General features: G+C 41.7%; 1 protein-coding gene and 1 long non-coding RNA gene across 12 annotated transcripts in view; one reads left to right on the top strand and one right to left on the bottom strand.

Moving 5' to 3' along the window:
• MIA2 (MIA SH3 domain ER export factor 2) overlaps positions 1-23543 on the top strand; it is a 63081-nt gene that overhangs the window by 8260 nt on the left and 31278 nt on the right. For 5 of the 10 annotated variants that reach the window (XR_014526763.1, XM_083505373.1, XM_083505375.1 and 2 more), the window contains 7 exons: positions 722-862; positions 3370-3503; positions 7497-7583; positions 8454-9684; positions 10420-12885; positions 13867-14094; positions 14199-14293. Coding sequence is in view for 9 of the 10 variants with exons in the window: in XM_083505373.1 (XP_083361499.1) it covers positions 748-862; positions 3370-3503; positions 7497-7583; positions 8454-9684; positions 10420-12885; positions 13867-14094; positions 14199-14293 (4356 nt within the window). In the remaining variant the exon portion in view is untranslated. Of the gene's footprint in view, positions 1-721; positions 863-3369; positions 3504-7496; positions 7584-8453; positions 9697-10419; positions 12886-13866; positions 14095-14198; positions 14294-23543 lie in introns of all 10 variants that reach the window. The other 5 variants (XM_083505372.1, XM_083505377.1, XM_083505379.1 and 2 more) reach the window with 2 other exon arrangements.
• On the bottom strand, positions 790-21008 carry LOC310710506. Of its 2 annotated transcripts, XR_014528100.1 has the most exons (4): positions 20318-21008; positions 15603-17267; positions 7884-8053; positions 790-925 (listed from the first exon to the last, which is right to left on the bottom strand). It is a non-coding gene; the product is annotated as an uncharacterized lncRNA (long non-coding RNA). The 2 variants fall into 2 exon arrangements; XR_014528101.1 differs by lacking the exon at positions 15603-17267.

Genomic DNA, 23543 nt, shown 5'->3' with positions numbered 1-23543 from the left:
ATGTATTAGTATAAGGAACCTGTGGCCCTCCTGATGTTTATAGGCCAAGCTGCCAATGACCAGCGATGCTGGGAGGTAAGGAGGGCCATAGGTGCTCCATCTCTGATTTATAAGGTGAAATAAAATGTAGACCTGCAATTGTTTGTTTGTTTGTTAAATGTATTGGCTGATCTTCATCAGAGTGATCCCAGGGTAATGTACAATACCAAATGCTGTGGCCACATATAAATTACAATCAGCAAGAATAATAAAAACACAAAATCGTGTTATTAAAATCACTAAAAAATATACTCTGAGCAAAATTTAAAGCAGCAGTAACAGTACATCAGGGTTTTGGAATATTCTGTAGTATTTCCTGTTAATTCATATTACATCTTTCTCTACATCGCATCTGAAGTTCCACAAAGCACTCCAATAACTTGCTGATGCAAATGAGGCTATTGGTACATCTATAGTCTGTAGTTTGACTGAAAGCGCCTTTTTCATTTCAAATTCCAAGTCCATATTGTCACACACAGTTAATCATTAAGCCGCTTAATCAGGACAGTTCACTGAGCAGCTTGTTGAAAGGGCATTTATGCAAGTGGACTTTGGAGGTAGAAGGAAAATGGAACCAAAAAGATTTAAAATACATATATATTAACTAAATGGAGGGGGGTGAATGATGTTTCAGACTTCTATTGCCAAGACACAATCCATTTTTTCTTTTTTATTCTGTCAGGGATCAGCTTTTTTTAACCATTTAGGATGCTGCCGATTTGGGAAATCAGAATTTTGTTTTTGATCTTTTCATTCCTAACTATCACCAAGAGCACAAAGTTGTTGTCAGGCCACAAAAAGTGTGGCGATCCAGAATGCGAAAGTAAGTATAAGGGCTTTTGCTTTAAGTAAGCTTCTTTGAAACTAATTTAAGTGTCGTCAAAATCTGTAAAACAAAACAAAGCAAGAAAAAGTTTTGAAAATGCAATATATACTTCAAGAAACGTTTGCAAAATATTAGCTTTATGCATGATTAACCTGTATATTTTCAACAATAGACAAATGCTTTCTGGGAAGCCATTTGGTGGAACGGTCTTGTAGCATATGTAAAAGGGCAAAGTTCAGTAGAAAAGCTTGTTATCAAAACAGGGGCCTAGTTTTCGTCAGAATGGTCCCTGTGCTTATTCAAAATCTCTTACTTTCCAAAAGGGCCTGATTAATATTTACAGTATTTCTATTTTAGTTATGTATACAAATTACTAGAGTTTTGTCTAGCAAATCTATACCATATATTTGGGTCGATTCGGTTGTCTTTCTATTTTTCTTAGCACCTTATGAAATCTTATTGCTTTTGTACCTTGCCTTAAAACGGCACTGTTTGTAGCACTATCGCCTGTATATTTCCTCAGAAGGAAGTGCCACTGGGTGAGTTCAATGAGTCTTACTCCAAACCCAAGTTAAGAATGCTTCGGATTGTAGCTAAGGCTGCAGTTGTAGATACTAGAAGCAAGACTCATTGAATACAATGGCCTTGTTTCTGAGAGATCATGCATAGGACTGTGCTGCCTGTTAATGTTATATACTAGTGAAATGCTCGTCAGTAGGACTGTGGGGTGGAGTGTTTGTGCAGATGTGTAGGACTTGTCTATTACGGTGTTCCTGGGCACTGTCTTTAGCATATGCTCTGCCGGGTTGCAAAAATCTGCCCAGCGCCCCCAAATTCAGTTTAGCACTCTTGTTAAAATCTATTTTGGAATGTATTTCTAATTACTCCAAAATGTGTTTCTCACTTAGCATTCTTCATAAAATGAAGAAAAAATGCAGCTCGCAGAATTCATAGTGTGTGCTCTAGGTGCGTTTTTGTGGAAATGGAAAACTAAAACCGCATTCTGAAACGCATATGTAGTAGAGAAAAATACAAGAAGAATGTGTATTCATATACAAACATTAAACTTATTTAGGATACCATTAGAGGAAATTCTAACCAAACACTACACAGCGCAAACAATTAATTTAAGTTTGTTCATTTATTTTAAGAATTGCATAGTGAAACCACTTCTTAAAAAATGTGTCCAGGTTTTTGTTGTTTCTGTAGTAAGTGGTAAAACATTTCATTTAAAGTGAGGTGAAATTCCCCCCATCTTCTAGGACAAGAGGATATCTAATGTACACAAATAATGTAAACACAATGCCAGTGTCTCGGACATGTACTGTGATTTTTGCATGTGGCAACATATTATTCGGGAGGAGAGTAGTTTTTTTTAAAAAAATACAATTTATTAGTATTTTCCACAAAACAACACGAAAAATATCGAAAAATAACAATACAAAACACACAAAAACCAACATACGAAAACTAAGGAAAGCAACAACAACAAAACAAAACAAAAAACCCCCAACAAATCCATATATTACAAGTTAATACTACAAACACTAATACAACAACAAGACATTGATTTCCACCAATCCAACAGCACCTCCTTTATCTCTCATTGTGTCTTTCTGTTTTCCTGTTTTCCTGATCATCTGTATCCTAACATCTAGATATAAATCCCTTTTTCTTATTCTTTCACTTCACAAGGTTATTCCAGACTCTGCCAGATTTCTGTCCTCGAACCTTGACTTTTGAGATATTCATTTAGGCACTCCCATTCTTTTTTTACTTCACTTTTTGGTTTTCGTCTTATTATGTCTGTCAAGTTGGCTAATTCTAAGTATTCTGAAAGTTTACATAACCACTCTCCCATAGTGGGTAACTGATTCCCTTTCCAGTACTTAGCCACCAGGATTCTTGCTGCACACATTGCGTATAATAAAAAATTGTCTTTTGGAATATCGTCATTTAAAATTCCTAAAAGTAATGCCTCTGGCCTTTTACTATATGATATTCTTAATATTTTGTTTATTTCTTCGTGGAGGAGAGTAGATTTTAAACTTTAGGACAGCTGAGATAGGTCAGCCGGTAGATCATGAGGCTCTTAATTTCAAGGTCATGTGTGTTCAAGGCCCACTTTGGGTGAAAGATTCCTGCATTGAAGGGATTTAACTACAGTGATACCTTGGTTTGCAACCATTTTGGATTGCAACCACGTCAAACCCTGAAGTGTGTGTCCCTTTTTTTTTGGATTACAACCCATTTTTTTTTATTACAACCCATATTTTGGGGGGAGGCCCCATTGGCAAAAGCGCACCTGTTTTGGTTTACAACCGGACCACTGGAACGGATTATGGTTGTAAACCAAGGTATCACTGTACAGTACATGATCCTCGTGGTCCCAACTCTACAATTCTATGATTCTATGACTGTCTAAAGCAACATGTATAAGATCAAATCCAGACTTCATTTGATTAACTTTGCTTAAGTTTCCTCTGTTTTTTACATACATGCAGCTTTCATGAGCAGAGTGCTAGCCATTAAAGACTACATAGGACCTGACTGCCGCTATTTGAACTTCAAAACTGGGGAAGAGATAATCGTATACTCCAAACTCTCCAGGAAAAGGGAGGACTTGTGGGCAGGAAGTGTAAGTATTTCAAAAGGCAACTATTTCTCTTATGAGCAATCAGAATTCACTTATATCAACAGATTGGTTATTCAGAGTGGTTTTTTTTTTGGGGGGGGGGGTACTCAAGAGTACACAATAACAGCACCATTTTTGTCCAGAAGAAAAGCACTGGTTAAAAGTGTGGCACTCCCTGTAACGACTTCATGGTGAGTACCGGCACCTTTTTATAGAAAATAAGCAGTGGTTATTCATAAGTGGTCTTTCAGTGGGCTAGACACTTTTCCATGAATATGTTGAGACATTTAAAAATGCTAGCCAGATAAGTTTCACAAACGTTTCAGAGGTAAGTTATGATACCACTTTCACAGGTAGAAAATTCAGCATGCATTTAGCTGCAGGGAAAATTATACTTTTCTTCAATAATTTTATTCTGAAATGGTGTCGATCCAAAGGGAACACCCCCTGCTGCCCTGCAGTGCATGAAAAATATTGCTGTGTAGATTTGGCTGCTGTAACCCTGAGAGCAAACTTATCAAGATCTATGCGAGCCATAAGCCCCACCCCCCTTTTGCAGCAAAGGAAGTTTCTGGGTAAGGAAGGTTCCTAGAATTTAGACAAAATATTTGTTTCCATGAATAAAAACTGTACAGTGGTACCTCAGGTTACATACGCTTCAGGTTACATACGCTTCAGGTTACACACTCCGCTAACCCAGAAATAGTGCTTCAGGTTAAGAACTTTGCTTCGGGATAAGAACAGAAATCGGGCTCTGGCGGCATGGCAGCAGCAGGAAGCCCCATTAGCTAAAGTGGTGCTTCAGGTTAAGAACAGTTTCAGGTTAAGAACGGACCTCTGGAACGAATTAAGTACTTAACCCGAGGTACCACTGTATGTGGAATATGCCATACAGCATCGCCTGCTAATTTCATGGTATATATGTTTTATGAAATTAATACTAACAAAGTGATGCTGGTAAGAGTGCCAGGACTACATTAGGGTGTTTCCACACCTCACAGTTTACGGGTGGTCAGCACTCTGAATCAGGCCATGTTGTCTTTACAAATGAGTGGTAGTTCTCATGAACTAGCAGGAACAGCATGTGAGGAATACAAGTCGCTCAATTCTGTGGTCCACTTTGCCACTGTAGTGAGTGGTTCATCACATAGTGCCATTAACAAATGTTACAGGTATTCATAAACCTTTGGCATTAATATAATGCAATATATGGCTGTGTGTGTGGTTTATAACTCTCCCTTGGTGGGGCGGGGGGGGGCAATATGGTACTTATTTTGGTTCCTACTGTTAATAAATTGTGCCGTAGGTAAGATTTCAAAGTGATGTTAATACAGTGGTACCTTGGGTTACATATGCTTCAGGTTACATGCGCTTCAGGTTACAATAATAATTTAATAATAATAATTTATTATTTATACCCCGCCCATCTGGCTGGGCCTCCCCAGCCACTCTGGGCGGCTTCCATAAAACCAAAAATACAGTAAAATCACACGTTAAAAACTTCCCTGAACAGGGCTGCCTTAAGATGTCTTCTGAATGTCAGGTAGTTGTTTATCGCTTTGACATCTGCTGGAAGGGCGTTCCACAGGGCGGGCGCCACTACCAAGAAGGCCCTCTGCCTGGTTCCCTGTAGCTTTGCTTCTCACAATGAGGGAACCGCCAGAAGGCCCTCGGCGCTGGACCTCAGCGTCCGGGCAGAATGATGGGGGTGGAGACGCTCCTTCAGGTATACTGGACCGAGGCCGTTTAGGGCTTTAAAGGTCAGCACCAACACTTTGAATTGTGCTCGGAAACGTGCTGGGAGCCAATGTAGGTCTTTCAAGACCGGTGTTATATGGTCTCGGCGGCTGCCCCCAGTCACCAGTCTAGCTGCCGCATTCTGGATTAGTTGTAGTTTCCGAGTCACCTTCCGAGTCACCTTCAAAGGTAGCCCCACGTAGAGTGCATTGCAGTAGTCCAAGCGGGAGATAACCAGAGCATGCACCACTCTGGCGAGACAGTCCGCAGGCAGATAGGCTGCCCTGGACACAGATTTGACCTGTGCCTCCATGGACAGCTGTGAGTCCAAAATGACTCCCAGGCTGCGCACCTGATCCTTCAGGGGCACAGTTACCCCATTCAGGACCAGGGAGTCCTCCACACCACCCGCCCCCTGTCCCCCAAAAACAGTACTTCTGTCTTGTCAGGATTCAACCTCAATCTGTTAGCCGCCATCCATCCTCCAACTGCCTCCAGACACTCACGCAGGACCTTCACCGCCTTCACTGGTTCTGATTTAAAAGAGAGGTAGAGCTGGGTATCATCGGCATACTGATGAACACCCAGCCCAAACCTCCTGATGATCTCTCCCAGCGGCTGCATGTAAATGTTGAAAAGTATGGGGGAGAGGACAGAACCCTGAGGCACCCCACAAGTGAGAGCCCAGGGGTCTGAACACTCATCCCCCACCACCACTTTCTGAACACGGCCCAGGAGGAAGGAGCGGAACCACTGTATGACAGTGCCCCCAGCTCCCAGCCCCTCAAGACGGTCCAGAAGGATGCTATGGTCGATGGTATCAAACGCCGCTGAGAGATCCAGCAGAACTAGGAAACAGCTCTCACCTTTGTCCCTAGCCCGCCGGAGATCATCAACCAGTGCGACCAAGGCAGTTTAAGTCCCATGATGAGGCCTGAATCCCGACTGGAAGGGATCCAAATGGTCCGCTTCTTCCAGGCGTGCCTGGAGTTGTTCGGCAACCGCTCGCTCAATCACCTTGCCCAGGAATGGAAGATTTGAGACTGGGCGATAATTGGCCATCGTGGCCGCATCTAAAGATGGTTTTTTAAGAAGCGGTTTAATAACCGCCTCTTTCAGCGGGTCTGGGAAGGCTCCCTCACGGAGGGAAGCATTCACCACCCCACGAAGCCCATTGCCCAGTCCTTCCCGGCTAGCTTTTATAAGCCAGGATGGGCAAGGATCCAGGAGACAGGTGGTTGGTTTCACTCGTCCAAGCAGCCTGTCCACATCCTCGGAGGTAACAGATTGGAATTGATCCCACTCAACTTGACTAGACAGAACTCTAGCACTCTCCCGCCCCGGTCCTGCTGCCACGGTGGAGTCTACTTCTTCCCGAATCTGAGCGATTTTATCTGCAAAAAACTTTGCAAAATCATTGCAGGAGAACATGTGGCCCGTACTGGGCCCCGATGTTGCAGGTGGTTCCGCTAAATTGTGAACCACCTGAAAAAGTCTCCTGCTGCTAACCCAGTCTCCGCTAACCCAGAAATAGTGCTTCAGGTTAAGAACTTTGCTTCAAGATGAGAACAGAAATTGTGCTGTGGCGGCGTGGTGACAGCAGGAGGCCCCATTAGCTAAAGTGGTGCTTCAGGTTAAGAACAGTTTCAGGTTAAGTACGGACCTCCGGAACGAATTAAGTACTTAACCTGAGGTACCACTGTACTTAACCCGAGGTACCACTGTATTGTGGCATGCAGTGTCATCCTTTTAAATCCTCTTGGCATAAACCATAATAGTTTCTTTGAACATTCCGTTCTAGAGGTGTAATTTCACATTAAGTGTAGCACTCACTATTACATTACTTCGGTCTATGTAAACAAGAACATTTCTGTGCTTTTTTATTAGCCAAGCCACTAGGTCATATCCCTGTTTCCAAATAAGTTAACTGGGAATATTTGCTAGAGACATTGTGGAACAATATAAGGCCATTATTGTACCCAGGAGGACCCAAACAGCAATTAATGGCTGGTTATTGTAATGTACAAGAGTACTTTTAATAATATGCAAAATAATAACATTAAAAGTACTTACACTTTGTGTATTTTTATGAAGCGGGAGAGAAAATTTTCTGAGGGTTAATAAGAGTTTGGTTTTTTTATCCAGACTTAATTGAAATAAGTGCAGAGATTCTTCTCACAATTGTATTTGTTGTATATCAATTTTAAGTACAAAACCCCATTTCTTTTATAATAAAAAGCTACATGTTTAATTTTATAGAAAGGTGCAGAATTTGGATATTTCCCAGTGGATGCAGTCCGGATTGAAGAAACTTTTATTACAAAAGAAGTAGAACTACCAACTAAGGTAAACTAAAGTAATATCAAAATGGACACATTTGGTTGTGGAAATGTATATATGAATGTATGTATTAAACTTGTTAGAGAATCATAGAATCTTAGAGTTGGAAGAGACCCTGAGGGACATCTAGCCCAACCTCCTACAGTGCATCTCAACTAAAGCTTCCATGACAGATGCCCATCTAACCTCTGCTTTAAAAACTCCAAGAACAGAAACTTGGGAGAAACCAAAATTGAGAGACTTGCCCATCTCTACGGAAAGGCCTGTGCCCCAGAGTCTTTTAAGTATCTATTGTTATTTACTCACCCTGGGCCAGCAGGGGGGTACTGTAGATAGTTTTCACTCAGGTCCACATATGCAAATAAGGAATTGAAAGTGACGTTCAGTGATTGGATAGAAAGTTGTTACTGTTGCTTTGTAGTTGAGCTCTATATAAGCAGGTTGGCTGAACTCTTCAGTCCAGTTCTGTTCTGGGCCTGTGAACAAACAAGAGCTGTTTGAAGAATCGCTGTGTCGTCTGATTTGTTCACTCACAACTTAACATCTATCACTGCCGCTTCCAACAAATATGCATAAGAATATACATTTGCATGTGTGTAAAACATGTTCTAAAGACCTCTTTCAAATGCATGAACTACTCATCTTGGTCTCATAAAAATGATTAATAAAGTTGCTCTGTTTTAAATATTCCTTGTGTTAAATTTTAAAGAGAATGTACATTTCAAAATTATTTAACAACTTAATTATTTAATAACTTCCCACTTGGAGCATTTGCATGCTTTAAAAAAATATTCATAATGATATAATGTTAAGAAATAGTAGAGATGTATTAAATGGGTAGTAGCGTATTAACTTAAGACACTTGCTTATTTTTAGGAAACTGATTTCCTTTGTATTGATGGAGGGGAATATGTTTTTGAAAATGAAGACAGCGTACTTAATCATTATGACAAAGAAAATGAATATATACCTCCGTACTCAGAAGAAAAAGACACCAAATTTGAAATGCCTGAAGACGAAGTCTTGAAACTTGGAGGTATTTCTTACCCAAATGAATATAAAGAACAATTTACTGACAGTCATGAATCTGACAGTAAATACAAAGACCTGCATACGCTGGAAACTACAAGCCACGGTGATACAGAACTCAGCGACAGGGAGACTAGACAAGATGAGACTACTCCGGAAGAAGACCAAATTAGTCAGACTCCGCAAGCTGTCCCAACTCAGTCGGCCTGGACTGTGTCTGGTTTTGTTGGCTGGCTTGGCTTGGGAAGTAATGAAAATGAGGAGGCGGTCAGAAAAATATCACAGAAAACAGAAGAAGTTACATTCAGGCGCAGGAAAATAGCAATCACTGATGATAGTGGCTTAAAAAAATTAAATGAAGAGGGTGAAACAGCACCACAAGGCTCCAGCAGCTGGTTTAAAAGTACTTTCACAGATTTGATGCATCTTGGAAGTGACAAATCAGAACTTGATCTGCTGTACAAAGAAAATGATCCAGAAATCCACGACAGCTCCACCATTGCTGGCAATGCCGGCCACCATGGCAGTTCTACCGCATCAGAAGGAATAAAAGAACATAGCAATTCCGAACAATCTGAATCAAGCTGGTTTGATTTGGAATTCAGTGATATTTTGCCTTTTCGTTACGCTGAAAAAAATGCAGACAAAGAAAAGCTTGCAGGTGGAGGAGAAGCAGATCAAGATGAAGAACAGCGTCCAAGTGAAAAATCAAGCTTAATGAACGATGGCTTGAGAAAGCAAACAGGCAGACTGATGCCCTATGAAGAACGAGACGAAGAAAAAATTGTTAAAGAAACCCCAAAGCAAGCGGCTGAACCTACTCTTTACGAAGAACAAGTGAAAGAAAAATATGTCCAAGAAGCCCCAGGCATACATGTTAGAAAAACAGATTCTGATATGCAGTTAGCAGATGAACATGCAGACGTAGAGGATGCAGCAAGTCCATCACCTTTGCTTGGTGATAAACGACTTAAGTCTCCCTATGCAGAACAGGATTCAATACCAGACAACCAAGTTATGGAAAACAGTAAAATTAAAGCTGTAACAAAGAAGTCAGAAAGAACAAAAGACCAGTCAGGTTGGTATGAAAGTATGTATAACAGTTTGATTGATTATAATAGGGTTACATCAGATAATCAACCAGGGCATGAGTATGTAACTGTTGGGAGTCCACAGGAATCAGCTGTAGATCAGTTATCATATAGTGTAGGTCAAGGTACTGCAAAGGAAGAAAATCATGAGGGTCCTAAAAACCAGAAATCTTTATTTTCTGTTAGTTATTTTACAAGTGTACTGAATTTTCAGAGTTTTATATCTGAAGGAACCAATAATGCTCAGCATGCACACAATAATCTAAAGTCTAGTGAGGAAAGCACCCAATTTAAAAAGAGTGAGGAAGTATTACAAATAGGCAAAGAAGAATTACTAGAAAATCAGAATATTACTGAAAAGGTGCCAGAAAAGAGAGATGCTGATACTACACAGGGAAACGTTTTGCTGTCTTCTTTAGCAGTAAAATGTAGTGAAGAAAGTAGAGGAAAAAGACAGGGTGAAGAACAGGCGAAAGATAATACACCACATCCTCTGTCAGTAAAATCTATAGAGTTAGAACACCAGGTCAATGGTCAATGTACAGGAAAAAAATTGTATGGAAGACCTTTGGACACACAAGGCCATTCCAATACAGAAGATAAAAACAATGTCCGTAACTTAGAGGCCAAACAGTCTTCTTTAGAGCTACAAAAGCTAGCTGATTTGGCAGAGCGAAACGATTATATTAGTGAAACATATTCCTATGAAAAATCTATCCTAGGAGAAGATGAGCCACATGATGGGAAAGCAATCAGACCAGATAATGTTGAACAAGCACTATTTTCTGAGGAGCTGAATGAACATTCAGATAGTTTTTCCAAATCAAAGAACATTCCAGGCGAAGATAAGATACCTCTTGATGAAGATAGGAGAGTTATCCAAGGGAGCAGAGAATTTAATACAAAAGATCAGAATCCATTTTTAACAGAACAACATGAAGCACCAGAATTAACATACAGTGTAAGAAGACTACCACAACAACAGTATAAGGCTATTAACAAAGATTCCAAATCTAGCAAATGCAATGTTAATAAAAATAATTGTTTAGTCTCAAAAGTTTTGAATGGGAGTAGTCATACTCCTGTCATAGGTTATACAGATGTTATGAAAGGAATACAAGTTTCAGATCCAGTGCCACATTTACATTCAAAAAAACGTATAAGCAACAATATAAGGGCAGATAATGTTATAGATTCTCATGATGAAAAGAAACTTCCTGATGTTAAAAATATAGAAAGTGTCCCCTCTCGTGCCATCCAAGATTATTTTCATATCAACCCCAGTGCTGAAGATGAGATGAACCAAAGTGTAGTTACTAAGGTAGGCAAGAATTTGTTTTCTCAAGAAAGTGCAAAAGAACAAATTCATTTTTCACAGCATATCTCAGAACTTAGTGAAGGCAAACAAGGACACAATGAGCAAAATACATCAAGTAATCAAGGACCATCTCCACTGTCTGAGGAAGTTTTTCAAAGTGAAAAGGAGATTTCCGGGGACAGCAGCTGCATACCGAATTATGATTCTGTCGCCTACGGTGTGCAGAAGAAAGGCTTTCAGGGCCCACAAGTGCAGATAGGTAAAAAAGGTGTTGAAGAGGAACAAAACTCAAAAGCAATAGAAGAATATTTAGATAGTGCTCAAGTTAGTGATGCTTCATTAATAGATCAGCAAGAGCAAAGTGTATTTCCTTATCCTAGCTCCTCAGGCACTTTTTCCAAGAAAAGTGTTCACTCACCTCAAATGTGTGCAAGTCTGACACATCAGAAGGAAGATAAAGAAGAGTTAAAAGGTGAACAAGTATCATCTTCCTACCTTGACTGTCAGAGTACCAATATTATGAGCTTAGTACCTGACAAAAAGTGTATAAGTCAGAAGGGACATGATAGAAAACAACATTTAACTGCGGGTTTAGAAGTGAAGAAGCTTAGAATCTCAGCTCAGCATAAAAAAATAGATAGCATTCCAAATACTGAAGAAACTAAGCCTGAGTATCAGAAACAAATAGCATACACAACTTCAGAGATAACTGACATAAAACCTAAAGACGGTTTAGCAACAACTGACTTTAATAGTTTACCTCAGAAACAATATACTGTAGTTGGAACAAGTCCTGCCTGTGAAAATCCGGTCCAGCACTTAGAAGTGCGACGTGATACATCTAATCTAGATAATAATATTAATCCTAGCAAACATTTATCACATCATCTTCAGCCTGTGGATGATTATATGGACCCTATCCCTCCACATGCTAAAGATGGCATGGACACACACCATTTAGCTAAAGATCATCACGATGAAACATTTGCACATGACTTAAATTCTCCTTTTCCTAAAAATCTAAACCATGCAGAGAAAGTAGCTTATTCTGGGCATGCAAGAGATAGTCAAGAAAAAGGCAAAACAGGTAAAGATAGTGAGAAAAAACTAAGATGCAAGAATATAGATTGCACAAGTGACAAGACAGAGAAAGGAGGTGTCGGGAGTAACATTTTTGGTAAACTATCACGGCTTCTTGGAGAGCCATTTAAAAAAAAGGACGATGAAGACGCTAAAAAATATGAAGATGGTAGAAATATTATTGGAACAGAGATTAAGGCAAAGAGGCAGGAGGCTGATATAGTGAGAAGTGACTTTGAACAAGACAAAGGTGAAGTTCAGAGCACAAAAGCTATCAGGTATTCAGATAATTTTAAAATTAAGGAAGAGGGATCTCAGGGTCCAGGGGAAAGAGACAGCAACATCCAGGAAAAATCTGTCGCTGCAGACTCAAAAAATTACAACCAAAAGTATGACAGATCTGCAAATCAGGAGACAATAGTTCAAAATGGTCAATTAACACCTGATACAGAGTTGGACCTGAAAGAAGCCACTTCCTTCAGTGGATTACAGGAACTTTATTTCAAGTTTGTTGAGGAGTCTAAAAGGATACTTGAAGCAAATATGTGTGAAAGGCATGGACTGCAGCTACTAGAGCAAGAGTTTGAAAAACTTCGCCGTGATATCACCACTTTTCCATGTGAAGATATTCGCAGGGAAATGAAAGAAGTGACTACTTTGGTGGAACATGAAAATAAATTAAACAGTGGACATGAAAAGTGTTTGAAGGATAAAGTGAATTTACCTCCAGAACTGCACAGTCTTGTGCTGGACATCAGAAACAAATGTGAAATCCAAAAGGCAGAATCAGGTACCAGACCACTGTTTTGATAATAAAAGTTAACAAAGCAAGAACAATATCACACTTTGCTTTTTTTTTTTTTTAAGCAAAATGTCTGACCGATGGGATGATGTGATTTTCCCCCCAGTATAAAATGAACTATAGAGCTGATGCCCATTATAAGCTTACACAACAGCAGGATAATACCAAGTTGTATTGTGCTTTGTCAGGAAATAAAATATAGAACCGAAAATACAAAAAGAGAATCATTCATTTTCTATCAGTAGAATAAATGGCTGGGTGCTGGAAGGATGCAACAGCCCCACAGCAACAATAGTATCTCAGAAGATACATGTTTGGTAGGGCTAGTAACAAAAGGCTTTTTGGTTGTTGCTTACATATCTGGATTTTAGTCCATTACAGTTTACTAAATAAGATTATTATATAAGGAAAAGCCATATTTAAATTTTCATCTTCAGTATAAGAATGGAAAATATAACATATTCCTTGTCACATTAATAAATTGATATAAAAAGGCTTCCAGAAGTGATCAGGTTCAAATTCCATCAGTCATGCTTGTCTGCATCTCCACCCTAGCCAGTTTCCTGCTTCTAACACATTTAAATGCAGTAATTTTAAATTGTGAGTCTTAATAATTTCAGGGATGTGATCCAATGCTTTTTTTCTTCCTTATTTTCTGCTTGCATTTCTTTTGCCAATATTTGTGTTTCCTTCCCCCCTCCTTATTCATACAATACTTAAGGTTTATGAAGGAACCTTTCTAGCCTCCAAGAGCTTCCTTGACTCATTTCATTAGCCATGCTTTGATGTGGTGGTGTATTCCCTGATTTTAATATTTCTAATTGTAAGTTGGGGGACTGTAGTACAAGAGAACTTTAATGATTGAATTGACAATGAGATATGAATAGGGATCCTGGGAATTGACATGCAGGAAAAAAATGGATAATCAGGTGGAAATAAACATGATACCACTTTTACAATTACTTCTAGGTATGACCAATAATGGGAAATTACCTGACGATCATCCTAAAGAAAAACATCACTTGAATTTGGATAAAGAACCTAACAGTGGCCAACATACAGAAGCAAATAATGTGCCTCCAATAAATACACAGAAGAAAATACATACTTCAGCCAAAAATAGTCAACATCAGCCAAATTCAAAAAGAAAATTATCAGAGAACAATCTAGTGACTCATAACTATACTATCAGTAATGGTAAGGAATATGATTAATCTAAAAACTGTAATTACATGTAGTATTCTGTAAAGAAGATATATTGTAATACTCATTCTCTCTTCCTCTACTTTTTCATGAAACAGAAAGAGAATGGCTATTTCAGATAATCCTGCATTTGAATGACTTCTGTGCCATTATAACATCTGTATTTTCAGTGATGGCATCTACCAGTAAAAAGGTACGTTTATTTACTTTGTATTTCTACAATAATCATAAAAATGCACTAGTTACAGCTTTGGAAACATTTTATTTGATATTTAAGCACAAAATTCCTCCTAAGTTTGCATTTGCTAGTTCACTCCCATCACTTCCCTGTAGTTTTCAAATAGCACTGAACCTGATCTAAAGTAGGAATGGACGGAAGTTATGAATGTTTGCAAGTTCAGATGGGGGAGAAATTTGATTCAGCTTGCATTTAAAGGAGGATCTATCAAATTCACACTTTCTGAAACAATATGAGAACTGAAATGCAGCCATCCTTTCAAATTTGCACTTATCTGGATTTTGCGATGCAGTTGTCTGGGCAAGTAATGTGTGCAAAAATGCATATATTGGGGTAAAGGTGTCCTTAAAACTGAATGCATTATAAACAAAATACATTATATTAGGAGAAAATGCTTGCAGAAATGAATATTATTAGTCAAAGCTACATACAATAATATGTGTATTAGGAGAGATTTGCACTGAAATGCTGATGTGTTTTTATGAGGTTTGTTTTTAAAGAATTGCAAATCACTGCAGAAATGTGTAGGACTAAATTTAATACTGAAAAAATTAGAAACTGAGAGAAATGAAATGGACAGGTCCTTCCATCTCTACTGACTCCTGTGATTTCACTAAGAACCGTTCCTTATCTCCCTGTTAAATTTGGCCTGCAGTGGGTAGAAGGGATAAAGATCTAATTGTAAAGAACTAGAGTGCCCTTAATTCTTTGAGTGGAAAATGCGCTTTTAAGGTCAGCAGTAGTGTTGTATGGAGCCTCCTGAATTCTCATATCAATGCATACAAGAGTGCACAGTGCCTCCTAGGGAGGCATTTCATTTTTGCATACATATGTAGGAGTATGTGCTTTTTGCATCACATTTTAAATTTGTTCTGAGCCTTGTAACACGAGCAGATTCTTTGTGTAGGTCTCCTGGCTAAAACACTAGGAACCCCTTGCAGTAGATGACATGAGGAAGCAGTAGATGACAAGTCATCCTTGGCTCATCACTTTATTTTCTAGGTAGAAAATACCTAAAAGCTTCCTGAGAGCCCACAGAGTTATCACTCTTTTGTAAAAGGCAAGAGTGATGAGTTTTGATGGGAGAGGTCCGGCTGAAATCTGTGCTCAACTCTGAAGCTAATCAGTGTGACCTTGCACACAGGGCTGTCTTAAGCATATCCGGCACCATGGTGCAAAAATCCCTCTAGTGCCCCTCCCTTTTCCAGAATTTAGAACTTGGGGCCCAACTCGCGGACCACCTCATAGCTCTGGGAGCCACCACCCTCAGAAAACACTGCTGATGTGGTGGACGCGGTGTGGCTGGCCAGACCGCCAGACGCCCGCGCTCGCTTCTGAGGCTCCAGGGCATCTCCTCCTAATCCGCTGCCTGACGACAGCCCGCTGCTGGCACTCTAGCTGCTGCCCAGTGGCCCAAGGAACAGGAGGCGGTTGCCACACCGCTGCCTGTGACCCGGGGAGTGGTGGTGGAGCGGTGGGCACCGGTGACACGGAGGAGGCCCCTTGGGAGCCACTCCCACCACCACCGCTCCCTCAGACGACGACAATGACAGCTGCTCAGTGGGTGGTGGCTGAGGGGATTCCTGTGGCCGAGGGAGAGGAGGCAGAGGAGGCAGCGGCCTGTCCTCGGCCACTGCCTCAGAGTCGAGGAGTGGCTCCTCATCCACCACCGCCCGCACCGCCGCCGCGCGCTTGTGGGAGCAGCACAAGCAGCAGCAGCGCCAATGCGCCCGCCCACAGAGGGGGGCGGGCCGATGTGGGTAGGAAGGAAAGATGGATGGCGTGGCGCAGCTGGCAGCGTGCAGGGAAAGGGGAGGCCACTGGCAAAGCCGTGCAGCTCCCCCACTCACTGGGTCGCCCCTGAGAGGCTGCGCCCTGGCACAACGAGCCACTAAGCCCTATGGGAAAGATGGCTCTGCTTGCACAAGTTGGTATCCCTCAGCCTCACCTGTATCACAGAGCTATTAGTGTATAGGTCAAATGAAAGAAGAATACATTGTAGCTATCCTGAGTCATTTTGATATGATAGAAATTTATGCAAATAGAAATAAAAATGTGGTAATTCAGATGGAGTTGGTGAAAATGTACAAGCTTTAACTGCCTGACAGAAATAAGAGGACTCTAAAATTTCAGAATCTTTCTAGCTGCAGCAGCTTCATCATACATTAATGGAATAAATAGGGGCACAGGTGGCGCTGTGGTCTAAACCATGGAGCCTCTTGGGCTTGCTAATTGGAAGATCGGTGGTCTGAATCCCCACACTGGGGTGAGCTTCCGTTGCTCTATCCCAGCTCCTGCCAACCTAGCAGTTTGAAAGCACACCAGTGCAAGTAGATAAATAGGCACCGCTGTGGCGGGAAGTTAAACAGCATTTCTGTGCGCTCTGGCACTTATCATGGTCCTCCGTTGCCAGAATCAGTTTAGTCATGCTGGCCACATGACCCGGAAAACTGCCTGTGGACAAATGCCGGCTCCCTCGGCCTGAAAGCGAGATGAGCGCTGCAACCCCATAGTCGCCTTTGACTGGACTTAACCGTCCAGGGGTCCTTTACCTTTACCTAATGAAATAAATAACTCTTATCCGGGGTTCCTTAAAATTTAACCGTAAGAGATTAAAAGTGTATGTTCTGAAGAATGACTTGACAGCCTGAACTGAAACATGCTTACTTGGACATAAGACCCACAAAGTTCAATTCAACTTGTGTTTTATGTATGCTGCATCTTGCAAATTTATCCATATTTAGTTAAGTGAAGTTGCCTTAGTATTAAATACAAGTATACAATTACATGAAAAAATAGAAATTACTAAGAAACCAGCGCTGCCATACAGGTAGCATATATGTATTGTATTTCCTTTCAAGTCCAGCTTTCAGGCCTTGTCGTTTGTGAGTCTGATAAGGTAATATTTTCAGCTGAGTCATATACCGTACTTGTAAAAAAAGAAAAGAAAAAGTGTTACCTAAGCATCTGTTTAGCAATACCTTTTAAATACTTGCTGCGACTAATCTGATATTTCACAAGGACCTGACTACTGTAATACTATACTGGAAGAAAGTTGCTTGTCATTAACCTCCCTTTTGCACCCCTTCCTTAAACGCATACATGTCAAAGCAGGATCTCTTTCCCATTTGGAAACATAAGCTACCGGGAGCTCTTGTTATCTGGATAAACAACTAGGAAACTAGAGATAATTTAATTATTCTTACAGATTTTTTAAACGTAACTTTTATGTGATTACTATACTTGGTTCGTAAATGGAAAGAGCAGAGGAAGAGGTAAGTTTTTAAAGGTAGTTAAACTTTTAACGATAGTGAAAGGTGGGGAATGTTGTATCTTTAGAGTGCCAGACTTTTTAGTGCCACATAGACACTCCAGTCTAGTAGATCCTTTACTGCTGCCTTTTTATTTCTTTTTTGCTTTGTAGTTTTGTCTTTTGACATTTTGAATACTATGACTTGTGAGAGTTGGCAGCTGAGCTTCTTAACTTATTCCTAATGTTTTCGGAATAGTTCCTAGGTCATGACATTCACGGTTGTCCCAGGTTATGACACCCAGGTATCAAGCTAATTTTCACGTTGAAGTAAAGGGCCAGCTGTTTATACGCTGAGGTGCAAATAGCCTATACCAATTTAATGTAAGAATCTACGGAAGAAATTGTTATTAGAGTTAATCAAAATGTCTCCTGTTTCATACTCCTAGACATAAATATAATTTTCCAGAGTAGGATATTTTCCTTTTCTTCCTTGGCCCCCACCCACACGCTATTAGCTTATTTCCCCTGCAATCTTTGCAGTTTTCTCCCGCTTCGGTGTTTCTGCTAAGAACTGCAAGTACTACAAAACAAGGAATATTATCCCAAGTATTCTAGGATTCTTAACAACAAATTGTGCATTCTTATCTGTTTGAAGATAAAAAGCACATGCTTGAACACAGTGTTACTTAAAATGCTCCCAGATTGAAACACAATGCTATAATTGTTATTGGAGTTAATTGTCATCTTTATGCTAATGCTGTTTAAAGTTCCCATAAATATAATTTCCCCTCAAGTTTACAAAAAAGGGTAATCTGTATTAAGGGTCTGTAGCTTCAGCCCTTGTGGGGTGACCTACTTTCAGAATGGCTTCAAGATCAAGGAGGAGGAACCTATGGCTCTCCAGATGTTGCTCCCATAACTTCCATAATTCCTGACTATTGGCCATGCTACCTGGGGCCCATGAGAGCTGGAGTCAGCCTCATCTGGAGGGCTGCAGGTTCCCCTTCCCTCCTTTAGACACTGCACATAAGACGGGAAGATGTGAAAACTGGGCTATGGACACAAAGAAACGCATGCAGAGAACAAGCAGCACAAGTTTCTTGGGCGTTGTTTTCCTTCTGCATTACAGTGTTAGAAGCTCCTCTGAATATAGGTCCTTATCATCTTACTAGGAAAACAAGAAAATATTTTTCTCAAAAGTAGTAGTCAACCAAAATTTATTTTCATTTATGTAAGATTGAGCATCATAGACACTTATATTCTTATGAAAGAAGGCCCCAAAGACTAAACCCTATTTTAAACACAATACTTGGAGATGGATTCCTTAATTATAATAAACCCAAAGGCAGCTCAATCCTGTTCTCCTCCCCACACCCATAGCTGTTGTGGTGCAAAGGCTTGTGCAATACAAATACAGTGGCAATACCATTTTTGCTAAATGGACAAGGGAATCTGTTTGTTTGCCACACTCTCAGCTGATAGAATTCTGTGTTTTTGAAACATGAAACCACAAAGAAAGAGCTTGCCTGATAGCAGCTGTCCCCCACTTTCTAGCTTTTCCGGGGTGGGGGTGGGGCACACCCTCTTTGTACAATACTCCTGTGTAGCAAATAGTTTTTTCTTTAGCACCACACAGCAGCAGAGCCGAAGGCTGCCTCAGTAATGGAGAAAAAGAACAAGGGTCAACTTGCTCAATGCTGGATCCTATGCTTTGCGCTTCATCTGCTCAACACATGAGCATAGTGTCAAATTCTTACTGCCCAGTATAACAATTTACTCAAGACATATGTCATTATGCCACTGAATTCAGTGTGATGTTGGACTGTGGCCTCAATGTGTTTAGAATGGAGCAGTTGGTGAAGTAAAAAGATCTCGAATATAATTTCCTACTGGGACACAAGATTTAAAGCAGGGACTTGTTACACTGGTTGCATGCACTGTCATAAACCTGTATCATAACGTGGTTCTGCTTGGCTGCTGCTAATTCATGATTGCTCAATCTGCATTTAAATAAGGCAGTGATTTATAATTTGTCAGTAGTCTGAGAAGCAGAGATACAAGTCTGAAACTAGTTATATTGACTTTGTAAAAATAAAAGTGTACCATTGAAAGAAGATATGTTTCAGCATAAACTAGTTCCCTACATGCTCTACTTAAAAATATCAGTGTTCTTTACTCCAGGGCCAGAATGTTCTATTGGGGAGCTTATTATTCCACCCCATATCTTATCCCATAGGAAGCAGCACATGTTTGGTCCCTGCTTGTGAAGATTTTTACCCCATGAGACCTAAGACATGTAGCACAATTCTGTATATGCTTAGAAGCACTGAGTTTGTTGGAAGATTTAAGACAGGTAAAACTATGCAGAGCATAGTCAGACTATGGAACTTGCTCCCCAAGGAGGCAGTGATGGCCACCAACTTGACGGCTTTAAAAAAGGATTAGGCAAATTCATGGAGGAGAGGGCTATCAATAGGGCTGTTTACAATATAAAAACATAAACATACAGAACACCATAACTAACAAAAACAATACTCCCCCCCCCAGTTTAAAAGGCCATAGATTGTTTAATTAGCCAAAGGTTGTGTTCTTCATTCGCAGATGGAGGCAGAAATCTGCTCCTGATTTCCCACAGGCATTTAGCTGGCCCTTGTGAGAACAGGAAGCCGGACCTAGGTGGCCAATGATCTGACCCAGCAAGCTCTTCTTGTGTTCTTACTCCTTACCTGTTTAGGGCTGCAGATTAGTTTATACTAACAGTCCATATCCTTCAGTCTTCCACAGATTAAATTAGGGATATGCTGGTAGCATGCCTCATCTCGTCCAAGGACCCTGTTGCAAGCCCTAACCCCCTCAACTATCGCACATTGTTGAAAGCTCTCCAGTGCCCTTTGCATATGTTGCAGTATACTCTGCAATAACTTGCACCGGTTTAAAAGCCAAGAGACTGATTTGACTTTGGCCGGAGAGAAAATTGCAACTGTCTTCTTTGGCTTTTTTCTGTCTTACCAAATTAACTAACTTGCACCACCGCCCTTTACAAGAGCAACATGAGCAGACACGGAAGATGACTGCATAGGGATTGCTAGCTCTGTGTCATTCAGGTCGCTGCTTGGAGTTGGTTTGTAGCCTCCTCGGGGCTGGATCATTTATTTTGCCCCTTGCGAACATGCAGCAAAATACAGGGGAGTGGGTGCTTCCTGCTGCCGTGCAGTGGGGGCGACTGAAATGCCTATGCGGCCTCCTGCCCAAACACCGAAACAGCCTCTCCTTCCCCGGCAGCGCTGCCGTCTCTCCTCCTTCGACCCTCTTCCCCCCCCCCCTTTTAAAAGAAAACCCTTTCGCGACTGCGGTGTCCTTCTTTCGCGGCGCCCGACTCTCCCTCCCCTCCGGCCATGGTTTCTCCCGGCTCCCCCCTCCGAGGCTGCCGGTGGTGCGTCCCGTTGGCCGGGCGGGCGCCCAGGACAGGAAGAGGCGGTGTGGGCGGCGCTGCCGGTTGCCGCTGGGCCCCCCTGAGCCGAGCCGCAGTTGCTGCAGTAAAGATGGCTGCTGCCAGCGACGCCGCCGTTGCGGGGGGCAGCCCGGAGGACGCCGTGGAGGCCGTGACCGGAGGCCTCGGGCTGCATTGGCGGGACACCGCTCGGCGCTACTGCGGGCTGGCCTTGGAGAGCGTGAGTGCGGGGAAGGGCAGGGCGCCGGGGCGGGGGGGCGTGGAGTCGTCGGCCTTTGCCGGGGCTCTGCGTTGCCCCCGGCTGGGATGCCGCCTTTGCTTGCCTTGTGACGAGAGAGGGGCCCAAAGCGTACTCCCCCCCCCCCACGTTGCGCCCATCTCACTGGCACGCCCGTCTAGGCTGCGGTACTCAAGAGGCGGCGGCACTGCGCCCTGCACATGCTCAGAGGCACGGCCGTGTTGCTTCAAGCGTTCCTGGTTATTAAAAGCCCTTTCTACGACAAAGTCCAGGTTCAGATGATACCCTTTAATGACAAAATGCCTCCAGGCTGGCATAACGTTTCACAGGTGGCTGTGTACCGTGGGTAGATGGTGGTAGGAATGCAACCATTGACTTAAGCCAAGTAGGTTGCCACCTTTTTTCTGATAGGGTTCCTGTGCTGTTAAGAGCTGTGAGAGGCTGACATTCAGGTGGAGCTTTTTCATTGCTTCAGTTTAGTTCCAAAGCTGTATTTTGTCTGTCACCTGTTAAAGAGATAGGCAGGTCTCTGTCTGAAAGAAGGAAAGAGGTGTCTGCTGTAAAACTCAAAAGTGGCTCTCTAATGTAGTCTGTGCCTCTATCTTGTATCCTATTTGCTTCTGTAAGAATACTATAGGCTGAATTCACATGTGCATATTTGTCAGTTGCCTCTGTGTAGCAACCATTATATGGGACGCGGATGGCGCTGTGGGTTAAACCACAGAGCCTAGGGCTTGCCGATCGGAAGGTCGGCGGTTCGAATCCCCGCAACGGGGTGAGCTCCTGTTGCTCGGTCCCTGCTCCTGCCAACCTAGCAGTTCGAAAACATGCCAGTGCAAGTAGATAAATAGGTACTGCTCCGGCGGAAAGGTAAACGGCGTTTCCGTGCGCTGCTCTGGGTCACTAGAAGCGGCTTAGTCATGCTGGCCACATGACCCGGAAACTGTACGCCGGCTCCCTCGGCCAATAAAGCGAGGTGAACGCCGCAACCCCAGAGTTGGCCACGACTGGACCTAATGGTCAGGGTTCCCCTTTACCCTTTACCTTTAGCAACCATTATAAATCAGGTACCTTGGATCGAACCAGTCTCAAATACTATGTTTTTTGGTAGATGCAATTCATGCCAGCTATTGTGTGATGAGACTTGCATGTGTGGATCAATTCGTAGTGTTGTGTCTGAGATGATGAGGCCCAAGTTCAAGAGCTGGGTTCCACGACCATAGAACACAGTGATGTTAGACAGTGCACTAACCTATCTTATACAGTAAGTTTGTCGTCAGAATGAAATAATTGAGGCAGGGATGTGGAAACTGGCCCTCCAGATGCTTTTGGAATCCAGCTATCAGCCCAGCTGTTGTGTTCAGTGATTACCCAAGTTGTAGTCCAGCAACATCTGGAAGGCCACATCTTTGCCATACCTGAGATAAGGATTGTAACGCACTTGCGCACAAAAGAATGCTTAGTATTACTTGCAGTAATAACAAACTGATTTGATATATTGGTAAAACTGGGTTTGTATGTTGTGTACGTAACAGTCATTCAGACAACCATGGTTTTTCACTTTATAAATTCACCACGAGTTGTTTTCTCTCTCTGTATGTATTTTATCTTTTTATATTTTGATGTGTTGTTCAGTCTTGTGCGTGTTTCTTCAAAAGCCTTGATGCCAACTGGATGCACGACTGCCTGGGAGCTACATGATGGAAGAAAGGCAGATGAAGATAAATAAACTCATTGCGTCTTAACTCAGTCTGTTTTTCAAAAGTTTTCCAGGACATGATGAGTTCAAGGAACTTTAGGGAACATTCACAAGACTGGATGCCACACCAAAATCATGGGGCAGGGTGGAGGAGGAGGAATATATTCATATGAAAAATGGTTGTGTAAATCATAGCTACGTTTTTTCAGAGTGTTAATATGGCAAGTCATAGTTTTGAACATCTTATGCTTTTACTGGTTTAGGCTGTGAAATAAAAAGTTGAGAAGGGAAACTGCTAAATTGCTTCTCATGTGGGAGAAATGAATAGGCTACCATGTCAATACAAGAACAGCCACTTCTGAACCAAGGATTGCTCAAGAGCCCAGTTTGGTTTTAAAAACCTCATCTTGAAGATGGAAGAATAGCATGGAAAGATCTGCTCTGCATTTTGTATGTGGTGGTGAAGTTTCTGATACAGATTAGTCAAGCTGGTTTGAGGCCATAAAATGTTCATGAACAGTCCAATGTTTGAGGGATCAAAACGAGAGTGGGGGAACTTGCCTG

Source organism: Podarcis liolepis, assembly GCF_965112155.1.
Source record: "Podarcis liolepis genome assembly, chromosome: 1".
NCBI classification, from domain to species: Eukaryota; Metazoa; Chordata; class Lepidosauria; order Squamata; family Lacertidae; genus Podarcis; species Podarcis liolepis.
This window is presented reverse-complemented; position numbering and strand designations above follow the sequence as displayed.